This window comes from Danio aesculapii, chromosome 4 (assembly GCF_903798145.1).
Source record: "Danio aesculapii chromosome 4, fDanAes4.1, whole genome shotgun sequence".
Taxonomy (NCBI): domain Eukaryota; kingdom Metazoa; phylum Chordata; class Actinopteri; order Cypriniformes; family Danionidae; genus Danio; species Danio aesculapii.
In genome coordinates, this window is record NC_079438.1 from 50,208,136 (window position 1) to 50,233,883 (window position 25,748).

The window sequence follows — 25,748 nt, forward strand, 5'->3', positions numbered from 1 at the left end:
TATCAGGCTCATCTCTTAAACTTAAATGTTGTGGACGGGAAAAGCCTGCCTTGTCAATGAGTCAAACAGGAAAGGTTCTTGGTTTTTTAGAAAGCAAATCTAATAATGAAGAGGGCCATGTGGACTTTAAAAGACATTAAATACACAACACAGTGCCAGGAGGTTCCAGTAAAGCAGGTATGGTACACTCACACAAATATAAATGCACTTAATTGGGATATACATTAGGAGACTGCAACAAAATGTGCGCTATTTTAATGTGAACTCTCTGCAGAACACTATAATTAAATATACAATGAAAATGTTTACAGAACAGAATTTTTTATGTGATTTTGTGGTAAAACATTGTTGCATTAGAAGTTTTACTAGTGAAAATATTAATTTTAGGAAGCAAAATGTATTGCAGAATTAAAAATATCTATTTTTGAATGTTCCTGTCACTTTTTAATTAAATCGAGGGGGAGGCCTATTTATGGAGTATTTCATTAATGTGTCACTTTTCTTCGAACATGCTAACTTACATTAGTCTCTGATGTTTCCAGCGCTGTCAGTTCCTTGATTTTATTGGGTTCGCAGTAATTGCCATGTCCTCACATGCTCCTGAAAGGCAAAGAAAGGTTAGATAAGTTCAGGTGAAGTACAAGACTTAAGCTTCTCTCCTCATATTAATTCTGGTGCATGCCTAACATTTACAAAAAAGGCCTATAACTAAAATTAACAGACCATAAAACGCATTTTAAATAGCAAAAATGCAATTATGGAAACTTTTTTTAAATGTTTATTTTTAGTTGACAACAGATTTATGAAGCACATTCATTACACACTTGGAGAGGTGTTTGGCATGCGTTGCATTTTAAAATGCAAGTTCTAAGAAACTCTCAGCACTCGTAGTTTACTCTAAGACACTCAAAATCCTAATTTAATAATTAAACATTATTAAACACTTATTAGGAGCTAATTATTAAACACCAATTATTATTATAAAATATTATCACTCAACTATATCAAGTTATCATTCCTTGCTAGAATTGATCAATAAATGAAATAACAAACGCTGAGTTTTACAAACATCAATTTTTACTCCCATTTAGTGCTTCACCCAAAAGTGAACATTTCCTCATCATTCACTCACACTCAAGTGGTTCTAAACATATAAGTATTTCTTTCTTTTGTTGAACCCAAAACAAGATATTCTGAAAAATGTTGGGAAAAAATAGTAGGAACAAAAAATACAATGGAAGTCAATGGCTGTTTTTCCAACATTCCTCATTATTTCTTTCTCTAAGCATCTCTGATCATCCTTCAAGGGATAAAAATAAACTAAATTTCACACCGGGAAAACAACTGACCCAACACTAAACGAGTCTTTCAAGGATATCAAAGAACTGTACTTATTTTAAACACAATCAGCTTTGGATGAATCCTTTGTTGTCCTATAGCTAGTGCTCGAACTTAAACAATACGTTAAATTGGTTGCCAGGAAGGAAAGTGAGTGTATTGTTTGAGACAGGAAGTTTAGTTTGCGGTTAATGGTGGAAGCATCCAAAATAGAAGACTGGAAGTCCTCCTGTGTCTGAATGATGAAAACAACCTTTATGTGTCTATAATTCTCCTACATGTCTCCTAATGCCTTCTCTCCAGCTGTCTGCATCATATTCTCCTCATATCTCCATATCTCACCCACACAGCATGTTTGCCCTCATTATTTCTCAAGAAAAGCACCAACTCAGCCGTAGCACAACTATATTTCGAAGTTAAAGTGTCTGTTTTTGAGCAAAAGGCATTTAAGACGCAATATAGCCATCAAATTGTTAATTTAAAAAATAAATATATGTTACCAGGGGTGCCGCTGGAGTGGGGGGGATGGGTTGGTTAGGCCCACACACTTTAGGGGCCCCCAGGAGTTACTATTAGGGGGCCTAATATTTTGTCCGCGACACCCTCCCTTCACTCTTGTCTGCTAAACCCCACCCTCACCCCCCACTCTTCACTTAGAGGGCCAGCTTCACCTCTGTATGTTACAATTCAGTGCCTAGCAGTCTTGAAGAGATGTATTACAAGTAACGCAAGCAATGTAATCAGATTACTTTTTTCAAGTAACTAGTAATGTAACACATTACTTTCTAATCTTATACCTTGTTTTTCCGTTAACTGACTCATAGATTCCTGTCCGTTTGTTGAATGAATTTGGGATTAAAGAAACATTTAGTCGGTGCCAATATCCTAGTATTTAATGCATCAACACGTGCTGATGTGCGTGCGGCGACCTGAGTTCGATTCCCAGCTCGAGGTCCTTTGTTGATATTTCCCTTATCTCTGCTCCCCACACTTTCCTGTCTGTAAATCTCCACTGTCCTATGAATAAAGCTGAAAAACCCTAAAATGTTGTAAATAAATAAAGAAATAAATAAACATTTAAAGGAACAATTTTTTTAAGATTCGTATTTTAAAACTCCCCTAAGTTAAACCTTTTTGAATCCATTCAGCTGATATCTTGGGTCTAGCAATAACACTTTTACCTTAGCTTAGCATAAATCACTGAATCGGATTAGACCATTAGCTTCTCACTCAAAAATGACCAAAAGGTTTGGTTAATTTTTATCACTCTTCTGTAATTACATTGTACCAACAGAAACTTAAATGTTGCTATTTTCTAGACCGATTGATAGGAGCTGTACTCTCATTTTCAGCAACTTTTCTTTTTCCATTTGTCTTGGTACACTGTACTGTTGGCATTTCTGTGTGGAGTTTGCATGTTCTCCCCGTGATTGTGTGGATTTCCTTCGGGTGTTTCGGTTTCCCCCACAGTCCAAAGACATGCACTATAGGTGAATTGGGTAAGCTAAATAGGCCATAGTGTATGTGTGTGAATGAGTGTGTATGGATGTTTCCCAGTGATGGGTTGCTGCTAGAAGGGCATCCACTGCATAAAACATATGCTGGATAAGTTGGTGGTTCATTCCGCTGTGGCAACCCCAGATTAATAAAGGGACTAAGCTGAAAAGAAAATGAAAGAATTAACTATTACAGTGGCAACAAACTTTCCAATGGCCTGAATTCTGCTTGTCTAAGCAAAATTTCCTCCGGCATCTCTCGCTCCATTCTCTTCCCGGCAACCCCTTGCACATGACATCATCTTACTAATACTATTAAACAAGCATTGCCTTGTTTACCTTTCAAGAGACTCCCAATCTCTGTGTTTATCCGGAAGCATATCAGGGTATAATCCTCCATTACTCATCCGGTGCACATTGTCTGTAACACACATAGAAAAAAAGCTGAAGATTTTTATATTATTCACATAGAATTTACATCCTTTCTTTATGATGACAGTTTATTTATATAGCACAATTAAAAACAACCCAAGTTGACCAATGTGCTTCGCAAAAACTAAAAGCTACAAACAACAAGAGTAAATAAAAGACAAGATATATATTTTTAAATACAAAGAGTAAAAAAAAGTTTACTACACATTTACGATTATTTACTATAGCCAAATTTAGTGTACTGTACCTCATATATTTATACCTCATATATTGTATTTTGTGTATGTATGTATGTATGTATGTATGTATGTGTGTGTATATATATATATATATATATATATATATATATATATATATATATATATATATATATATGCATACCTCGAATTACTATGAAAAAACTGACAGAGAGGTTGTTATGAGACATGCTGTTTCTCGCTCTGAAATCAGTGCAGGAGGGGTAAGCTGTCATCGCGTTGGAGAATAGCTGTCAGATGGCTAATTACAACAGCAATCCATTGTTCATTTTCAATTTCATTTTTCATACAGACACAGCATGAAGCAGTTTTTTTTAATCACGAAAGCCAAACCATAATTTATCACAAAGTCACTTCCAACTTACAGCCTACAGTAGCCTAGATGTTTGCTTGCCTTAACTCTGAATGTATCCTACACGCTTACAAAAAAATCAAACATGATTTTAAAAGGCTATTTTATTTTATTTTTGTATTTCTAAATGCAAACATCATGTCAAACTAGGGCTGGGCGATATGACAAAAATCTTGAATCATTATATACTAAGTCATCTCATATTCTGATAACGATATACATGACTATATAGTACCATTTCTGTAAATTCAATCTATATATATTGACCACATGTAAGGGACTATTACTTTTTCACATTGTAACGTATACACTCAGAAATGTACTCATACATATGTGCTCCCATTTCTCACTTTATTTAGAACTTTAGGGCAATCTATTGATTAATAATGTAGAAATAAATAAAAAATACACAAGATTAAAATTAATGTCTAAAAATGTAAACATTGTATTATCAAGATTAACTTTCTCACTACGCTGTTATTCACGTTTCTACAATCTTGTAGCCTACACTCACACAAAAATTAAATATAAGTAGGCTATTTTATTTTAGTATTTTTAAATGCAAACATCATGTATATACCTTATATCCTGATAACGATATATATCACGATATAGTACCATTTCTGTAAATTCAATCTATATATTGACCAAATGTCAAGGACTATTTTCACATCATATTTCTCACTTTTGGGGCAAATTTTTGATTACAAATGTAACAATATAAAATAAATAAGATTAAAAATAATCTCTAAATAAAATGCAAAATGTAAAGATAAGCCTATTATCAAGATTACAACTTTCTCACACCGCTGTTATTCATGTTTCTACTCTCACAAAGCCTACACTAGTACAAAAATTAAACATTATTTTAGTAGGCTATAATAAATAATAGTAAATACAGTAAATGTAGTACCCATAGATGCTGTCATAGCCTACTGGTTTTCATTTGTATAACCAATGTTTTACCCCAAATGTGACTACTATAAGCTAATTAATGTAACAAAACCATTGTCAGTTAGGGCTACCATAACTTAGACCATTAAATAAACATGTTTTTAAACTTTATTTCTTGTAAAATCGTTGTTAATTTTCGTAAATTACTTTCGCTCACGTTACTTAATTAGAAACGTAAGCTAGCGTTTAAACGAGCTACACTTCCGGGTCACCAGTGGTGTAAATAACTTTAGCGTGTTTGATTAATAAGTAAACAGTAAATATACAAACTTGGAAACTAGTATTTTAATACAAACATAGATTTACCACCCAGTAAATGCCATTTAAATGTAAAACACCGCTTTAAAAGCGTGAAATGTGTTCCTATATAAATATGTCTCAGAGGAAATCTTTCCCTCGTTTAAAAACCAGCAAACTTACACATAAAAACAACTTAATACTTTCACTCAGACAATATACCTCTGAATGTCACAGCCAGATTTTCCTCAGGCAGAAAAAGTATTTGGGTTTCATTGAAGAATATATTGTTTTCTGAGCGTATCTGGCTGTGTCTAAATTAATAATGATCCATAACGTCTAGCGTTTATGGTATGTCTGCAACACCATTCCTCATTCGCTATGCTTCTGAAATTCATAAATCCGACTTTTGCTGACCTCTAGGTGTGTGCTGAGATATTACAACTGTAACAAAAAGCATATCAAAAACATGTACAATATATATATATATATATATATATATATATATATATATATATATATATATATATATATATATATATATATATATATATATATATATATATATATATATATATATGTATATATATATATATATATATATATATATATATATATATATATATATATATATATATATATATATATATATATATATATATATATATATGTGTGTGTGTGATCGTGCTAAATAATGATGTGATGATTTTAAAGCTTTTATTTTAATCATATGATTCTTGTTTTAAATATGCCTGAAATATACATATATTTGAACTATTATGCAATTTAAAACTTACATTTCATTACAGTTTGATGGGGGATCATCTTTAAATCATGATAAAAAATTAAATAAATGGATAAAATAACAGTACACAAATGTAGGAAGAACAAATGGAATATTCATGTTGAAGTGTCATATACTGTATTTTTTAAATAGATTTTTGTCTCTACAACAGCATGATATTAATAACAACAACAACAACAAGAACAACAATAATAATAATAATATGCATTTATTGTAAATAGTTATCACATGCATCTTTTATGATGCAAGTAGATTATTTATATAGTAATAATGCCATTTAATTCATTTCTTTTACTCTCTACAGCAGGGGTTTTCAGTCCTTTAAGATGCTATGGACCTCCAATGTTGAGGAACCCTAAAAGGTTTGTATAAAAACCCAACTATTCTACGAAAAAGAGGTCTAAAATATTATTTAAGAAAGTTTTAGTTTCTGGAAGTTACTATTATATTGCAATAGTAAGAATACAAATTTTATACTAATACTAAAGAATACTAATTTATTCTTGATTTCCTCGTTAATCATAACTTGTAGTAATTTTAATCTATTTTGCTTTATCCGTTTTGTGTTTACATTATTCTTTGTATGGGTTATTCAAATCCTATAATCATATGTATGTATTACTGTTTAATTACATTTTTATTACATTAATATTACTAATACTAATATTACATTAATTTTCTACAGAATTAATTTAATGCATTAAACTGTATTTTTTACATATTCTGTCGCGAATTATTAATAGTAAAAAAGTAAATATTTTTATTTTGACTACTATCTTTTAACTGCCCCCCATCCACCCCCCACTCCCCGGGGCTTATTTACTAGATCCGAAAGAAAGGGGAGGGGCTTAAGAAGAACACGTCTCTGATTGGACGAAAGTGCGCCGCGTTCTGATCACATGACATCCGTCAGGCCAATCACAGGCGTTTGTTTGAGGCACGGGGAAGTGATTCGAACTCTTTGCATGCTGTACTCCTAATGCAATGCAATTGTGCATAAACAAACATATATGAAAGCATACCGATAGACTATTATGATTAATAAGGGTCCCTTATGGAAAAGAGTTCGGTCCTACGCTGGACCTGTTCCGAGGGCGAGGCACGGGCACCGAGCCGTGGCCATCCGAGAGCTGCTGGTTGTGTTTGGAGGTGGAAACGAGGGAATAGCGACCGATCTGCACGTTTATAACTCAGGTAGGGCACTAGATAGACAACATCTGCATTCGTACTGCACAACAGAGTGCATGCATTGTTTATAAAACTTAATAAGATATGCATATTCGCATTTGGAAGAGTGACTGCAGAGTATATGTAGTGCACAGGAATGAATGAGTCCCTTTCCCATACAGTCTTTGGTTCTATGTATTCAAATTGAAATGTTTATGCTTACTTGTAATGATTAATGTGCATTAAAATAGTTAGACATGCATTAACATTGATTTTTATATTCATACAATAGTATTGATATTACATAAGCATTACAGAATGCAGCTTATTAATACAAATATTTCAATTTTTCAGTGACCAAGCAGTGGTTCCTGCCAGCAGTGAGAGGGGATATCCCACCTGGCTGTGCCGCTCATGGCTTTGTTTGTGAAGGCACACGGATATTGGTGTTTGGAGGAATGGTTGAGTTTGGCCAGTACACCAACAGTCTCTATGAACTGCAGGTGATGAAATAACATTTATTTTATACCCAAATTAAAGTATTAAAAGGTTATGATTGTTATATAGGAGGGTCCTCAACTTAAATCTCTTCTATTAGGCCAGTCGATGGCTGTGGAAGAAACTAAAGCCCCGTCCACCAAAGAACGGATCACTTCCATGCCCAAGAATTGGCCACAGCTTCACTCTTCATGCTAATAAGTGTTACCTTTTTGGAGGAATGGCCAATGACAGCGAGGACCCAAATGGAAATATACCACGGTGAGCATTTTTATATGCAAACATCATGTCAAACTAGGGCTTGAAAAAATCTCATATCATGATATAAGCGGTCTCATATCCTGATAACGATATAGATTCAATATTTGTAATATTGATGTAAATTCAATCAATATTTAACTTTATTAAAGTATCACTTTATTAACAACTTACGGGCAAATTGTTTATTAAAATACAGAAATATGAAATAAATATTAATAAATCAAACACTTTTCAAACTCTTAACGATAACAGGATGAACATAAAAATGTAACAATATCTAAATAATACAAAACTTTCGTACAATGCAGTTATTCGGTTTCTGTCTGCATTCCTGTAATTGTGTGTAATATTGCTCATTAATTATACCGTAAACAATTCTGTGACACCACAAAATAAACGATAGATGAGCATAAATATGAAACGACAGACGTTTTATTTAGTCCATACAATATATATATGGTCATATTGCACAGCTCTATGTCAGACTCAACAACAGATGCATACTTACATGGTGTACTTACGTTGCATTCTGCAGGTATCTGGATGACTTCTATGAGCTGGAGCTGCAGGCCCAATCTGGTGTTAAAGGCTGGAACATTCCTGAAACTAAAGGTGGAGGCCCATCAGCAAGAGAGTCCCATAGTTCTGTGGTGTACTGTGGAAAGGGTGGCAGTTCACCGAAGCTTTACATCTTTGGGGGCATGTGTGGTGACAGACTGAATGATTTGTGGCAGTTAGACATTGGTGAGGCATTTCAGAATAATAAACCGGTATATACTCTGTTTATTACACATTAATTAACATCCTGTACTCCACACTATGTTTTATTTATTTCAGAGACTATGACTTGGTCATTGCCTCCAACCAGAGGTCAACTGCCACTACCCAGGAGTCTGCACACCTCCAATGTGATTGGAAACAAGTAATGTCAAAAATATATATATATTTTGTTTGTTTAAGCTCTGTTTACTCATGAGGTTAAGATGTGTCATCATTGGATACCAGTGTAAATGGGCTCTGAAGTATTTTTCATATGTCATATGAAATAAAACTGCATCCTTTCTGCCAACTAACCTAAATGTTAAACACGTCATGTTGTTGAAGCATGGTACCCAAAAAGAGATTATAACTGCCATAATAAACCATAACTCTGATTTGAAGCAAAAGAAAAAATAATAACTGCATTTTATATATATATTTATATTAGTGCTGTCAAAATTAGCGCGTTAATGCATGCAATTTAATTGAAATATTTAACACGTTTTAAAAAAAAAATTATGCATCATTTCCTGTTGTGGTCGACGTGTGTTCATATTTCAAAGAAATATGGATTAGACCAAGGAAGGACTTTTAGAGGGAAAGTTTCAGTATAAAACAATTAATGTGGCAACACCAGACTATCCAGTGTTTTCTCCAGAGTTTCATGTAATTTCAGGTGTTTAATTTTTAATCTTTTGACTTTAACTGGAGTTTGGCAGTTTCACTTTCATTGAACAACATGTTGTTCATGCCCCGTTATTTTTTTTATCAATTGACAGCACTAACATATATATATATATATATATATATATATATATATATATATATATATATATATATATATATATATATATATATATATATACACACACACACACAGTTGAAATCAGAATTATTAGACCCCTTTAAATGTTATTTTTATATTTCCTAAATGATGTTTCAGAGAGCAAGGACATTTTCATAGTATGTCTGATAATATTTATTATAATATTTATCTTATTTGTTTTATTTGGGCTAGAATAAAAGCAGTTAATTTTTTAATTAAACATTTTAAGGTCAAAATGACCTTAAAATGAAAAAATCTAGTAAGATATTATTTACTGTCATCATGGCAAATATAAAATAAATCAGTGATTAGAGAGGAGTTATTAAAAAAAAAAAATAAACAGGGGGGGCTAATAATTCTGACTTCAACTGTATATACACACATCTGTTGTTGAGTTTGAAATAGGGCTGTGCAATATGACTAAATATGTAACTCAAAATGTTTAAATGTCATTAAATGGGATTTAAATGTGTTTCTTAATAGTATATAATCCATATTGTAATATTATAAGCTTGATATAGATTATGTCGACCTATTTAGTCTGTTTTTAGTTCTTTTTGGGGATTTTTTCTCATTGGACATTCCATCACAGACTTGCATTTCTCCATTTGCAATTTTGCAAATGTGTATCTATATGATTATAGATGTAAAATCACAACAATATTGCAATAAATCTGTATTGCAAGACTTTAACTCACGACTGGGAAAACAGAAATCACAATAACAGAAGGGTTATGTTTAATAAATTGCATGTGCATATGATGTGTATATATATTAAGTTCTCTTATTAATCCTGATTCTAATACAAACACAACATTTGTCATAATTTTGCAGCAATCAGAGCAATAGTATATAGTAAAAGTTCAAATGTACAATGTTTCCATATTTAAGTGTTCAATTAATTCAATTAATTTATGTACATCTTTCCAATTTCTCTCAATTTTACCTCCCACTTCTTGGTTCTTCATCATAGGTTATATGTGTTCGGAGGCTGGGTTCCCATTGGAGAAGAAGAAGAGGCACTTGCCGCAGATGGAGTCAAGTGGATCTGCACCAACTCTCTTTCCATGCTAAACTTTGGTACGACAAAGAACACTGTGTTGTTAATGCAACTACATAATCTAGCTTTAATAACTACTACTTTTCTCTTGCTATGGCTTGCTAACTGTAGACACGCTGACATGGCATAACCTGACACCTGAAGAGCACCAGCAGGGATTGATTGAACAGGACGAAAGCAATGCGGACTGGCCGAAAGCACGCGCCGGGCACTGCGCGGTTACAGTCGGCTCTCGATTATGTGTCTGGAGTGGCCGAGACGGATACAAAAAGTACAATAACTATCAAGTGTGCTGCAAAGATCTGTGGTACTTGGAAACAGAGAGGCCCTCCACCCCTGGCGCAGTGTTTCTTGTGAAGTCCACCATCAGCATGCTGCACGTCGCCTGGCGGCCCTTGCTTGCAGCTGAGTGTTACCTGCTTCAGTTACAGCCAATCACATCTCATCAGTCCACTTCAGCTGAACCACAGACGGCACCGACTCCCCCACCAGAGCCAGGCGACAGAAGGGAATCTGTACAGAAAGGTATTACTTAGTGAACACTTGGTATGATGGAATGTTCCGAATTATAATTGCAAATTCAGTCGATTTGTAGACTAATATTTACATAATCTACTGACTGAAAAAATGAACTATTAAACTATTATTTTATGCTGCTTAACCACTTCAACATATTATTATTTAATGTGCTTAAATGTATGATGAGATGTTCTGAAATATGATTGCAAATTCAGTCGATTTGTCTACTACATGATCTACTAGAAAATTGTTTGATTACTATTACATTAATATCAAGTATTCCCATTACATGTATATATATATATATATATATATATATATATATATATATATATATATATATATATATATATATATATATATATATATATATATATATATATATTATTAAAACTATTATTACACTTTTTAATGCTTCTTAACCTTTTAACTTTTAAGTTTAAGTTGAACAACTTTATTAATCCCACCAGGGGCAATTAAATCAGTAGTATCATGATGGAACAAACACATAAAGAGACAAATCACTTACAAACAATTTAAAAAAACACAGTCCAGCATGCTAAATAATAACTTATATAAATATAATAAATAAATATAATAATACTACAAAAAAACTGCAATAAGGCAAAGATATAAGAAAAAAAACCTTGCTAAAATGTAAGCTTATAAAGCCTTATTGCCTTAGGAACAAAGGTGAATTTATATCTATTAGAAGAGAATTTAATGCTTCTGGACCTTTTTCCAGAAGACAACAGCTCAAAAAAAGGCTTCAGAGTGTTTGTGTTAAATATTTTTACTTGTATATGAAGTTTGTATTTTATATCATAATGTACATTTATGTATTATAAAGAATAAAATATAAGCGTATAATATGTCACCCACATTTTACATGCTAAAAATCCTAATTGTTATGAAAGAATGATTGGCAAGTGTTTTAATGTGACTTAAGAAATAAGAAGAAACCAGTCTAAACATCCAAGCAAAATAAAAATCTGAATTTCATCAAAATACCTCCAACTTTAATGATATTTTAGTAATTAGATGGCAAATAGATGAAGTTATATAATATGTATACGCTTTCCACCTCACCTGATTTATATCACCGCATTACCTTATTAAACAATGAGACCCAAATATTGACAGAACGCTTCAATTTTTACTAGCAAACTAAATTAACACGCACAGAAATAAAGCACCGTTTACATATTACATATAGGGTCATTAATTGCCAGACTCCTGTGCAATCTGTCGGACAGTGCTATGGGTGCACTAGATCAGTGGTGCGTCGTCTGGACTTAGTAACATGTCTTCGACAGTGGCGATATTTTCGACAGTATGTGGACAACCACTCCCTGCCACACGACATACTGATCTAGTGCGATTTTTGCCAACAAGTAATCCAATCCAATATATATATATATATATATATATATATATATATATATATATATATATATATATATATATATATATATATATATATATATATATATATATATAATGTTTTTTTGTAATAATTTTTTTTATAGAATTATTATTATTTACATTTTATTGGTGTTGTTTTTCCTGTCATCTGTCTAGACTCCAAACAAAGTGCAGATGTCAAAATTAAAAGAGAGAAAGACTCTTCATCGCAGGTCAGAGCTCTATCTATCTATCTATCTATCTATCTATCTATCTATCTATCTATCTATCTATCTATCTATCTATCTATCTATCTATCTATCATCACTATAGCTAATAATCTAAATGAAAAATGACTTCAACTATCAGCCGGGACATGATTATCATTTAATATGTTGCTAAATTAATACTGCTAAACAGTTTAGCAACGTGAACAGTGTTACCTCAGATATTTAAGCCAAGTAGTTTTTAATACAAGTCTTATTGATGTGCTGCATTTTCCTTGAAGATGTTTGCCATTAGGATAACAACTCAGCCCCATTTGTTAGTCATTGCACACCTTTTTTTGGATGATCAGTGTCTTGTCCAGTAGATTGGACTGTCCTTTGTGCAGCAGCAACGTTCAGACTATCTATCTATGACATAATCATCTAAGAGGAAATGATTCATTTCAGGAAAGCCTTTTAAGGCAGAAAGAAAAAGGCGAGGATGGGGGAGACATCCAAACAACAGGTGACAAACGTTTTTATACACTCTGTATATTTATCACCAGGAAGAATTAGAAGTTATTTATCAAATATTGAATCGAAACATCATATTTAACTGTTAATATTCATTTTATTTATGTATTTCTATTAATATATTTGTTTGTGTATCATCTCTTATTGAAATATGGAGCTGTTCTTATGTATTTATGTATATTGATCTTGCCATGAAATAGCCATTAGTTGCTGATGTGGCAATAAATAAAGCAAGTAAACCTGGCAATCGACTAAATCTGCATGTTGGGAGATTTCCTACTGTGGTTTTCTTGTCTCACTGTTTATATTCCTGTTCTCAGGGCGAGATATTTCTCCGGAACCATCCAAGCAGGTAGGATGTTAAAAGTGGTCTTAACACATTTAAAGCAGCTAATAAAATACTAACACATTTCCTGTGTTCCCTCACAGCCTGAGACCACAAAGGATTGGTTTGACGTGGGTGTGTTTAAGACACTGTTCTGTGAGGTTACACACTACTTCCTGCCTTCTGAGAACGGCAACATGGCATCAGCGCTGTCTGCTCAATACGCATCATCTGACACCGAGGTTTGTCTGCAGAGACCGTACATTTGTGAAATGCATTCCAGCAGTTTTACATCACCGTTTTTAATTCTTCTGCTTGACAGTGGAAGTTGCCGGGCCCTCATAGTTTTACAGGTTGCGAGAAGCAGGAGTTGAACTCGGGAATCACATACAGGTTCAGGGTGGCCGGACTGAACAGCTGTGGTTTGGGAGACTTCAGTCCCATCAGTGAGTTCAAAACCTGCCAGCCTGGATTTCCTGGCGCACCATCTGCTGTCAAAATCACTAAGGTATAATCATTCTCTCCTCAGTCATGATGCAAACATCTCGCATTAGATATGCTTTTATGCACATTTGTGACCCTGGACCATAAAATCTGTCATAAGAGATCTTTACATCATCTGAAAGCTGAACAAATATGCTGTGTGGTAGAGCTGCGCATTATCATTCCAGCATCGATATTGCTATGTATTAGATTTGCAAGATTGAGTTGACTTATGACATTTACATATACAAAACCATAATGCATGCACTGTTTAATTCACTTTAATATTTGCTTTGTTCCATTTATCTATGCTTGTAGTTTATTACAATATGTATGATTCACTTTCCTACAGAATCATCCCAATTAGTCAAAATTATTAACACATTAGGGACCAATTCCCACTATTAACTAGTTGCTTATTATTAGTATGCATGTTATTAAGATATTGGCTGCTTATTAGTGCTTATAAACTACATATTCTGTATGATCTTATTCTACATCCCTAATCCCACTCCTAAATACGTAAAGTACCTTAATAACTATTAATAAGGAACAAATTAGGAGTTTACTAAAGCAAAAGTCTAAATGGTTTGCCAAGAGCGAGAACTGAACCTTAAAATAAAGTGTGAACAAACATTTTTTCAAGTATAAGAAAGTATATCACATATATATTGCAGAAAAACTAAATATCACAACGTCAGATTTTTTAATATCGTGCAGCCCTACTGTGGTTTGTAAATAAAGGCTGAAAAACAGCTATTTGAATGTATGGAATCTAATAATTAAAAACAAAAATGCCTTTAATGTTGTCCGAATTAAGTTGTAGCAATGCATACTACTAATTAAGGGGTATTACAAGTTATGCAACATTTAAATATAAGTTAAAGAAATAGCTTAAAGTGAATCAAGTTTGCAATCATGTGTAATTTCTTTATGAAATAATAAATTTTTACAAATATTTTTGTTGTATGCAATTGTACTGATATCATATTAGTAATAATCTGATTGATTTGAGGTTGTCTTTTTTAAAATCTGGCCGGGGCAACAGATGAAAATTAACCCTTGTGGCTAACCCTGGCTAATTTACAGCTTTTACTGTAGATTATTGAGCATTGTCCCTGTTCAAAATTAAGTTTTGATTTATTCATTGTAGGAAATGTACAAAACATATTCATGGAACATGATCTTTACTTAATATTCTAATGTTTTTTTTAGATAATTTATATATTAATAATATAATAATGATTTGTATAATTTTTTGCATAATTTTGATCCATTACATTTATTTATGGCCATTTCCAAAAATATATCTGCAATTTAAGACTGGTTTTGTGGTCCAGGGTCACAAAAAAATTCAGATGGAAATGTCAAGATTTGCATCGATTCTAAAAATGCACATAAAAGCTCAGTAGGCTTTATGCACAGCTAGTGTTTTTCAGCCAATGGTAAACATCCGGTGAAAGCTTGATGTTACTATTTTTAATTTCATAAGGTTCCTTTTACAGCATCAATGTTGTAACGTCATTAAAATACATTCAGTTAAATAGATTCATTTCGTCGTTCCAAGCGTAAAATGAGATGAAAGCCCATGTAACCACTACCACTGTCAGTAGCAACGGGTGCAGAAAGTCCATTGAAAATACTGTGGTAAAATTAACTCATATTTTAAAGAGATGGCGGGGGAAATGGAATCTAATGCAGTGCTTCTTGTCCAGTCTGAGACCCACTTCATATTGTATATCTATCAGGCATTGAAGATCACTGATTTTTAAAGAAATCAGATCTTAAACGTGGCGGTTTTATAATGTAAAGACAGTTTACCTGAGGCTGGCTGAAAATTAAGTCCGTGTGCATATACCCCATTGAGTTAGATACAATTTTATCTGATAATAATACATGCACATAGACTATGATAGAAACACATTTACCAATAAATAAATAAAATATATTAATAAATAAATAAAATATATTAATAAATAAATTCCTGTATGCACACCAAAAAGCTTGACTTTTCATTCTCAGAACTTATTTTCTAAATCTTTTATGCTATATAAATATTTGCACAGGTTAAATTTTCACTCTTGTACAATTGTGCTATGCGTGAATTCAGGATACTGACTCTGTGCACATCTCCTGGGAGCCTCCGACCTCTGTGTCCGGGAAGATCATGGAGTATTCGATGTATCTGGCTGTGAGGAAAAGTCGAGGGAACAGCATGGTGGAGCGTCCGGGTGAACTGGCCTTCATCCGAATCTACCGGGGGACCAAGACTTCATGCACGGTCACCGAAGCCCAGCTGAGCAATGCACACATTGACTGCTCTGCACGGCCTGCCATCGTCTTCAGAATCGCTGCCAAGAATGACCAGGGCTACGGTCCAGCTACTCAGATACGCTGGCTGCAAGGTGCGCAGGAGCTTCTAAAGCTTCATCAAACTCCATGTCTTACTGATGCTTATGGATTTGTAGAATCACTGAAAAGCCATGCACACTCACCTCCATGCTATTAGGTACACCTTGATAGTTGGCTTTTTTAGAATGGCCATAATTACCTTACATCCATTCTAATGCTCAGTTTGAACTTCTCTTGGTTGATCTGATTGGCTGATTGGTTGCTTACAATAACGAGCAGCTAAACAGGTGTACCTAAAAGTGGCTGGTGATTGTGTATATATAACTAATTAAAACAAGAAAGAGTAAAGCTGCGGTCACATTGGGCTTTGTGTGTGCGAAATTCTGTCGTGTGGCGCAGCGAAAAGGGGCGGGATTAAACAAGATGATTAGACATTAAAAAAACGAGCGATTGCTCCATATTTTGAATTTCTGTTCAGAGAGGTCATGTTTTGATCCTCGTTTGGTCTCACGCAGTCAAGTGATGCGATTTCGCAGGTCAGAGTTCACCAAGCTTGAACTTTGCACCGCAGCAACCTGCGAAACTCGACGCATGACCTTGCGTTTCCGGTCTGACGCATTCGCGTGCATATGAATGGAAGTCTATGGGAAGAAAAGTCAAGTGTGACCGCAGCTTTAATAGTTTCTACATTATTTACCTGTCTACATTTCAACCTTTAATCTACATATGAAGCAATCAGAATTTATATAATCAAGAAATACTTGAGTCAACTTACCTTGGCTCTTTTGATGGTTATTAGCCAAGCAAGGATCCTGTGTGATTCCAGGCTGAATGTTTAGCTCTTGAGGATTAATCCTTCAAAAATATGTCTGATGCATTGATGCTCACAAGGTTTAAGTTCAATTTAAGACATTAAGACCATTATGAATGAAATTTGACATTTATACAGGGCTAAATGCTAAGGATTTTTTTCGAATATCCCAGTTAGATAAGATTTTCACTTGCCTTATCAAAAAACGATTAAATTTATTTCATTTAATTATACAATAATAATTTTGTTTGAATATTTTTTGATTAATTTTCAAATATATTCATTCACAAACCCTATAACCCTTACCAAGTACAGAGCAAAACACAGGTGTTGATTACTTCAGTCTCTAATAATAATAGTAAAATATATAGGTCAGTATCCTCAGCAGTAAATAAATGAAATGTTATTGTAAGGAAAGTAATTAAATGCTATTTTTAAATAAAAAGTTTTATGGATTGTTGGTGATTGTATGGGTATTAATGGCCAGATTGGGTAGCTACTGGGTTGTCGTGATACCATTAATTAATCTTACGATACTATATCAGCCAAAGTATCATGATATCAAGTAGTATTGTGATACTGTAATTCATAACTCAAACTATAAAGAAAATTGTCAGAAATACTATGTTATAATTTAATTAATAATTTCCTTAAGGCCAAAAAGTATTATTTGCACGTCACTTCACCTAAAGTTTATTCATTCTTTTTGTTTATTTTGTAGATAACTGACCAACAAAAAATACATTAAAATAAAGATACACATTATACCGAATACAATGTTAAAAAAAGAGTGTTTTTTCCACCAAAATTAGGCTTTGTGAAAAGGTCAAAAATTGTTTCAATGTTTCCTGGTGCTACTTTGGGTTTTTCATCTATTTTTTTTTTCAGTCTTATCAGGTAAGATTACAAAGTAATTCAAAATTTCACTTTGAGAGTCGTTCTTTTAAAAGAGAACATCGCAGTTGTTGTAGCTACTAAATCATAATAACAGGAACAGAAATAAACCGATTCAGATGTGCATTCCAACTGAAGCGTCAAAAAACGTGCACAAGGCAACCATAAAAGGCACGAATTCTACACAGTTTTGCAACAATAAAGTGCTCCACAGACTATTCAAATAAAATGGTCTATTGTTGCACAAACGTGTGAGCATTTTAGTGACTTTTCCACATGCAGCATTAGCTATTGTAGATAAACCATTAGTTACGATACTACCATTTGCAAATTACAGTGGCACCGCTAGTATTTTGGAGCCATAGTATCACAATACTACCATAGTACCGGTAAACCAGCTACTTGGCTACTTAGGACTTTAAGGCCTAAAATGTAGCTTTTGAAATTAAAACATTAAGACTCCGCGGATACCCTGTGCTCAAGAATCATTTATTTTTTTGATTAATGTTATTAGAACAGTGCTGTTTAATAGCTTTGTTGAAATTCTATTTTAGGATATTGAAGTAAAATAAATGCTGGATGGAAATTCCAAGATGTGAATACACTAAAAGAATCTGCATTAAAAAACTGCTCAGTTGAGATGCATTTAAAGCTGATAATATAGTAATGGATGATGATAATAGAAACACTTTTACAGAATAAATGACCGTTTGCACATCAAATAAGTCACAATCAAGTGCTTCACTTGTAAATGATTACGTTATATTGAATGTTTGCACTCAAGTTAATTAAGCACTTTTGGATGAAAACATATGCAAAATTAATTGTGAAACATAATTGTGGAATTATTCAAGATTCTTAAATTTGCAGATAAGAAAAATCCCCTTTCTGTGTTTCCTAGTATCACAGATAATTGCAACAGAACTGATAGTTGTACTTTTTGTCTCTGCTTAACATGCACTGAAATGTAATATCAAAAAGTGAGTCCTAACATCTGAATGTGTCATCCTGCAGATGCGAGTAAACTCAAGCCGTCAGTGACGCAGACAGACACCAGTTGTTCAGCAGCAGAGCCTGACACCACCTGCAGATGAACTCACCCCTGATGCCAAACCTCCAGGACCCTCTGCTATTATTCCATAAAGACTTTTAGCATTTTTATTTAACCCCTTTGATGACTGGAAACAGTTTCAGTCCGTTGTGTTTTATTAATAGTTTTTTTCTTACAATGTCATGGTATTGTTTATACTGCAAGCATTAGCTTTTGAGTGAAGCTGATTGAGTGCCAGTCCAATGGGTCATCATCACTGTAGAATGCACATTTTACTTTAAGACTTTTTTATATATATTGAGTTCATAAATATATATTTTTATTGCGTTGTAGTTACAAAAATGAAATCAAGCCTTAGAGAGAAGTAGCTAATTTTCTAATCTCGAAAAATCAATGTTGTACACTGCTTAAAATAGCCTTGTTTATTTTCAGGAAGAGCATAATTGTCAGCAGTTCATTCAAAAAGCTCCACCAGAGGTCTATGCATTTCTGTTATGCTGTTGTTGTTTTAAAATGATTTAGAAGAGCTCTTACTCTTAACTGACTTTAATAGCTTAACTTTCCTGTGCCTTATCGCTATACATAATAATTACAGCAAGAACAAGTAAAATATAATTCAAGAAATGATTTAGGACAACAGTTTTGCTATTAAAATATACATTCAGCAAGCCGGGTTAAATATTTAATGCATTCATCAATTATACATGGTAATATGTCTACTTTATTATTTACCCTATGCAATTAAGATTATCTATCAACTGGGGGATTTTTAATACCGTTTCCATAATTCCTAATGCATTAAAGATGATTCTGTATTACGTTCCATTAGCATGCCAATAATCCACAAGAGTATTAATGCCACAGATTGTGCTCTTTAAATTATTTCTATTCATACTCGGATATCAGAATCTTCTTTGTAAAGCCGTGTACTGTACTGTATCCTATTTAATTCACCATTTATGTTTACAGACCTTTTTTAGCTGTTCCGCAACATTTCAGTTACATTTTTATACTACACTTTCCCATGATGGTCTTTTTGTGTAGGCTAAAAAAGGTACTACAATAAAATTCACTGTTGTAACCAACCTGCTGCAATTCATTTTGTCTGCTTAATCATGCTTTTAAAAGACACAACCGTCAAAGACATCACAATTTTATTTAAAGAATCAGCATAACAATATCAGTTGATGAAGTTAATTAAGATCAAATGAGAATTACCCTAATTGTGGGACTGTAAAACATCAATATGGCCTTTTTTCGTGCTCCCACTGCCCCATCCCAAAGTTTAAAAACTATTAAATACAATGAATCCCTCCCCCACAAAATAAACAACAACATAATTTGGTGTAGCCTGTACAAAGCAGACCAAGCGAAACAAACTGGCCTAAATGTAATACTGAATTAAGTACAAGACATCACTTAAGATCAAATCATCTTCCTGGCAACAGGCACTTTTTTGTTCCTGCTCTGGTAACCAGGCATCTTGTTGGTCTTCCAGCACTGACCTGAAAACTTTGCAAGGCAAGAGATAAAGTCTGTCTGGATGCTGGACAGGCTGCTAGATACAGTCAGGCCTGTGCTCCGGTCATGAGAATTGTATCTGCTGAACTCCCGGGATCTAAAACAGCAGAAAAAGTGAGTAAATATTTCTCTGTCTGATATTTTTCCAGAAATCCACAAGTAAATATGAGGCTTTGGTGCTAACCTGCTGGTATGAAGTGGTGTACACCATCACATTCTGTTGCTGGCCATCTGCAGTGATCAGTCCTGCAGGCAACTGACCGGCTGCAAGTTAAAGAAAATCAAGCACTTAATATTAATTCATAACAGAACATCCTTTAAAGTGCAATTATTAAAAATCACAATGCAAGCAGCGCTTTATGTTTCAATTACATCATATTTTTGGTACAAACTTGCTAAAAAGCAGGGATGTCCAGATCCGATCACGTGATTGGAAATCAGGCACACGGTTTTATCTGACATTACCGTCCGATCAGGACTCGAAAAGATTTGCTCATTCATTTTTAACACATCTATAGTTTTGCGGTGGCACAGAGTTACACATTTTTCTTGACTTCCCACAGAAACAGCAATGCGTGACATCACTTTGTTGCAGTGATGCTATTGGTTAAATGCCTGCAAAGCAGATCACAGAAGCAGCTTGAAGCGGAAAGCGCGAGTATGTCTGTGGTGTGGAGGTATTATAAAGTTGGTGATGACAACAATGCCAAGGCAAACTGTGATATAAGTTAATTTGGCATTGCCTTCTGGGTATCTTAAGTTGAGGTGCTATTTGTTTTTATATTAGATTGTTTTTATATTTACTGTTGCAATAAAGTCCAAAAGTGAGGAATTTATATGACTTATTACTTGATTGTTCAAGCTACCTCACAAAAGTGCTCCGTTTGTTAACAGAGATGTTGAATGTTAAAATAAAGTGAATTCAATAAAAAATAAGGATCATCCTGGATCTGTTTTGTCCCTCTATTTATTTTTTATGCATTATAGGAGTATCGGATTGGGTTTTGGTATCGGTAGATTCTCAAAATCAAATGATTCGGATTCGAGGGCAAAAAAAAACCTGATCGGGACATCTCTACTAACAAGTTTTGGATAAAGTCTCTTATGTCATGTCTAAAGCTTTATTCATGAAAGAGTTCGCACTTACTGAAAGTCTCATCTGTAAGATCTTCTCCAAGGCCTTCGCCAACAGCAACCGGAGTGATGCCTTTCTCGCCCTTCATTGCCTTGGAAACAAGAGAATATTAGTTCACTTCTAAAAACGTGCGCTCTAAAAATACAATAACATACGCAGGTAAGTAATGCTGCAATATTGTTCATAAGTGCAGGCGAAACGTCTCAAAGAAATGTTTTCTATAATTCTTAGTACAGATGGAGCATGAATTGTTTGGATTATGAAATGGAAAATTCATTTGAAATGATTAGAGTACCCCTATTGAGCTTTCTTATATAATTATTATTATTATTATTTCGCATGTAATGGCTATATAGATTGGTATATATAAATTTAAGTATATATAATGGTTATATAAATTTGTTATATAAATGGTTGACATAGATCAAGGTGCAGATAAAAGTATTGTCTACCAAATGAAAGTGTCAGTAGCAGAATGTCCGAAACAGTGTGTAAGCGATTTCAATATTAATGTGTGTTTAGTTGCTGAGACGTATTGTAAGCGATCGGACCAATAATTTTGCTTTTTTTAATGTTATTATTATTATTTCGCATATGTAATATAGATAATAAAGATTTAAGTGCAGATAAAATAACCATCTGACCAATCAGAGCAAAGTAGACTCTTGAAAAGTTGCTTAGAGTGACCATATGCTTAAACAAACAGGCACTGAGAAAATAGGTGATACTATGTGTGTTTCAGGTGTCACAGTGGGTAGCACTGTCACCTCACAACAAGAAGGTCGCTGGTTCGAGCCCCGGCTGGGTCAGTTGGAATTTCTGTGTCGAGTTTGCATGTTCTCCCCGTGTCCGTTTCCTCCGGGTGCTCCGGTTTCCCCCACAGTCCAAAGACATGCGGTGTAGGTGAATTAGATAAGCTAAATTGGCCGTAGTGTTTGAGTGTGAATGCAAGAGTGTATGGGTGTTTCCCAGTGTTGGGTTGTGGTTGGAAGGGCATCCGCTGAGTAAAACATATGTTGGATAAGTTGGCAGTTTATTTCACTGTGGCGACTCCTGATTAATAAACGGACTAAGGTGAAAAGAAAATGAATGAATGTGCATTTCAAGAAAATAATAGTCGTAAGATTTTTCTTTGTGTTTCTTTTGCCTTTATTATGATAGGACAATTTCTAGAACTCTAGTGAAGTTGGGGAGAGATGGTGGAGATGAGATCGGGAAACGTCTGCAAGCTGAAACTCAAATATGGGATGCCCAAAGTGCAACAGTGCCACATGTTAACATGCTGCCCTTGAGGCTATCAGCATTAAAGTGTGTTTTGACCTGAGATGAACGGATGAACTATTAAAGTTGACCTCCAAAAACTAAATCAGAAATAATAACATTTTAAACCGGTGTGTATGTAAGATAAAGAAAAGTACCTCTCTGAACTTCTGAAGGTAGAGTTTAAGTGGCTCCACGTACATGTCGAAACCCAGAGTGGACATGGCGAACAGGATGTCCTCTCCGTTTATGGTCTTGCGTTTCTCCTGGTGGCATCTCTCGCTGGCCTCGGATGTGATGAAGCTGATGAACTCGCTCACACACTCCTGCACACACTCTTTCGCATCCTTCGCGATCTGTGATTGAAAAGAGAGGCGAAGGCAGACAAGTTCTTTAATTGAATAACTCATTGCTAATGATTTTTTTTTTTTTTGAAAACACTGAAGATTTTCCGCACAATTCATTTTTTAAAATAATGTTTACAGGTTTTCCAAGGCTGTAGGTGTAATCACAAAACAAACACACACACATAAAAAAAAATCATATACCTTTCCAGTTTGTGGGACGGCATTCTTCATGATGCGGGCGACATTAGCGATGGGAAGGTAAATGTCTTGCTCTCTGAAGAAGTCTTTGCTGCCATTTCCATCATCATGGTCGTTAAAACTTTCATCCCCATCATCTGCAGACAAAACAAATACATAATATTCAACAAAATGCAGCTTCTGATCTTACAATAATAAAAAAGGTTTCCTAAGGGGTGTTGTTCACACTTCTAGTCCTGCTCTCCTAGCTTATTTGGTCCAGTTCATTAAAGAAAACTATACATTTAGCCATATTTCTTGTCAATAAAACTCACTTTTTCAAACTTTTAAACATCAAATATTGTTGGAGGAAAGATCAAGTTTACAGATATTTTTACTGTGTAACTCAGTTGAACTCTTTCAGTTGAATGAGTCAACTTTTGACAAGCAGTTGTGTGGATTTGAGAGTGAGACTACTTGTTTATCCAACAAATTGTTGCCAGAGGTGTATGGGAAAACTTGAGAAACAATCACTTTTGCTATTTATCTGTAACATCTTCCATATTATGTAAAAATAAATCCAGTTTATGCAGGATTTATGTCCAATGGTTCTTTAGATCAAAATTTGGTGTATATGTGTATTTTTTCTGAAATACTGTAATCAGTTTTGTATATTTTCACAGAAAAACACATGAATGGAATCAAATAATGCAAAAAGCTATCACAAAATGAGCAAAATGTTCCTGCAAAATCCTGGAGGGACTGATTATCACAGCCTTTTTTACACTTACAATGTAACTTTTTAGTTGGTGTTTACAGTTTGTGATGGAACCAAACATGCAAAACAATGCAGTATGCTTGGCTAAATCTGCTTGATTGTTTTGAAGTGAGCAACACTGCACCTATGCGAATCATTCTGTTCTGTTTATGTTCCCATCATTACGTCCTGTTTTTGGTTTGTTTAGATGTCGGATTGCCTTCGTTCCCTTACCTTCCTGGGCTAAGACATATGTCCCTCCGGCCATATACTCTCCAGTTATTCCTAACGGAGTGGTATCTGTGGTGCTGCTGTCTCCGTCCATCTGAAAGCACAGACAAGACTTATATTCCAATTTGCAGATTGTCTTTGTACAAATAAAAAACAATCACCAATACAAATGATAACAACAGCAATAAACATATGGCAGCTTAAATATGAGATAGTTATTATTTGTACATTAATTCAAGTATTTATACTTCTATGCAGCTATAATATTAATAATATTCATAATAATAACAACATGAACGGTAATATTAAACATATAGATGGCTAAATATAGCATACTAAATACTGATAAGTACATGTAAGTAGCGTTATATATTTACACTATTTACGAAACATATTTATAAATAAATAAGATAAAATAAATGTTAGAAACAAATAGCAAACAAATAAGTAGAATATGCCATTAATGTATGTTACATAATAATCTGTGTGCATCCCTGAATGCCTTTGTTATGGTAGTCAAGCTAGCGGGTTAGCATCAGGCCAGCTCATGCTAACTAATTACCCACATTTAACAACAGGGAAACAGCTCATTTGGGTACAATTTAGATGTTTTAACGAAAATACAGCTGTCTTCTTTTATTAATAAGACTTATGTTTTTGTAAAATGTGGAAAAATCTCTCATCGGGGCCTCGCGTTCATGTAGCCTCTATCTCTCCACTCAAATAATCCCTCACCCATGCTCAAACAGCTTTCCTTTCAAACAAATCCTTTATTCAACGGCTCTTTTGGCCCGGTAACACCTGTAAAACCTGCCGGTAAAGGCCATTTCTAATACCTAAACGCTAGAATTATCACTGAAGCGAATGATTTGACCGGAGCGACAAATACAAACCTGACTCGCGCTCGCGCTGCAACTTGATTGGACGGAAATGGAGCTGCGCGAGACCGTTTGTGCTCGCGCTTGTGCACGCGCGGACATAGGTCACCAGGGGGCGCTCTTTGCGTATTACGTATTTTGGTGTTTATGTTTTTTTTTTTGCAAACCTTTCCCCGCTTTAATCCTAAAAGCGCTCTTTTCCCATTATGTTCCTTTCATTAGGTTTGATGGCATGATTACATTCATGCTCATTACATAGGCCTATATACTGGTAATTACCATATAAATTGATTTTATGTAAATAGCTGAATGAGCGCATGTGCATACATCCTTTTTACTTCCTCGTATTTCGGACTCCTTTCCCTTTGCACGTCTCAGGTAATGATTACTGGTGCTAGAGCTTTATAACATGAATTTAACA

The 25,748-nt window shown here is 34.2% G+C and overlaps 2 protein-coding genes across 3 annotated transcripts; one reads left to right on the plus strand and one right to left on the minus strand.

Moving 5' to 3' along the window:
- The first annotated feature begins 6,813 nt into the window (after positions 1 to 6,813).
- hcfc2 (host cell factor C2) lies at positions 6,814 to 20,102 on the plus strand. Its single transcript, XM_056455985.1, has 14 exons — positions 6,814 to 7,065; positions 7,393 to 7,541; positions 7,637 to 7,797; positions 8,333 to 8,541; positions 8,635 to 8,719; positions 10,356 to 10,462; positions 10,554 to 10,967; positions 12,543 to 12,598; positions 13,040 to 13,097; positions 13,426 to 13,457; positions 13,535 to 13,672; positions 13,753 to 13,938; positions 16,024 to 16,318; positions 18,985 to 20,102. Exons 1-14 carry the CDS (start codon positions 6,906 to 6,908, stop codon positions 19,062 to 19,064), a joined length of 2,130 nt encoding a protein of 709 aa, XP_056311960.1. The 5' UTR covers positions 6,814 to 6,905; the 3' UTR covers positions 19,065 to 20,102.
- Positions 20,103 to 20,158: 56 nt separating this feature from the next.
- Positions 20,159 to 25,408, minus strand: nfyba (nuclear transcription factor Y, beta a). Of its 2 annotated transcripts, none has more exons than XM_056455987.1 (7): positions 25,343 to 25,408; positions 24,453 to 24,543; positions 23,486 to 23,619; positions 23,096 to 23,293; positions 21,690 to 21,768; positions 20,727 to 20,806; positions 20,159 to 20,639 (listed from the first exon to the last, which is right to left on the minus strand). In XM_056455987.1, the coding sequence occupies exons 2-7, from the start codon at positions 24,541 to 24,543 to the stop codon at positions 20,607 to 20,609; spliced, it is 615 nt and encodes a 204-aa protein (XP_056311962.1). In that variant the 5' UTR covers positions 25,343 to 25,408; the 3' UTR covers positions 20,159 to 20,606. The 2 variants fall into 2 exon arrangements, with proteins under 2 accessions (XP_056311962.1, XP_056311961.1); XM_056455986.1 differs by lacking the exon at positions 25,343 to 25,408 and adding an exon at positions 25,185 to 25,286.
- Between the last annotated feature and the right edge of the window lie 340 nt (positions 25,409 to 25,748).

What these genes read in the sequence shown, in the direction of transcription:
- nfyba (XM_056455987.1), bottom strand. Translation starts at nt 24,543, where the DNA reads ATGGACGGAGACAGCAGCACCACAGATACCACTCCGTTAGGAATAACT. An exon ending in CCGTCCCACAAACTGGAAAG is followed by an intron (nt 23,294 to 23,485) that starts GTATATGATTTT and finishes TTTCAATCACAG; the next exon opens with ATCGCGAAGGATGCGAAAGA. An exon ending in TCTTACAGATGAGACTTTCA is followed by an intron (nt 20,807 to 21,689) that starts GTAAGTGCGAAC and finishes TTTAACTTGCAG; the next exon opens with CCGGTCAGTTGCCTGCAGGA.
- hcfc2 (XM_056455985.1), top strand. Translation starts at nt 6,906, where the DNA reads ATGATTAATAAGGGTCCCTTATGGAAAAGAGTTCGGTCCTACGCTGGA. An exon ending in TCTGCACGTTTATAACTCAG is followed by an intron (nt 7,066 to 7,392) that starts GTAGGGCACTAG and finishes TCAATTTTTCAG; the next exon opens with TGACCAAGCAGTGGTTCCTG. An exon ending in TCTTTCCATGCTAAACTTTG is followed by an intron (nt 10,463 to 10,553) that starts GTACGACAAAGA and finishes TGCTAACTGTAG; the next exon opens with ACACGCTGACATGGCATAAC.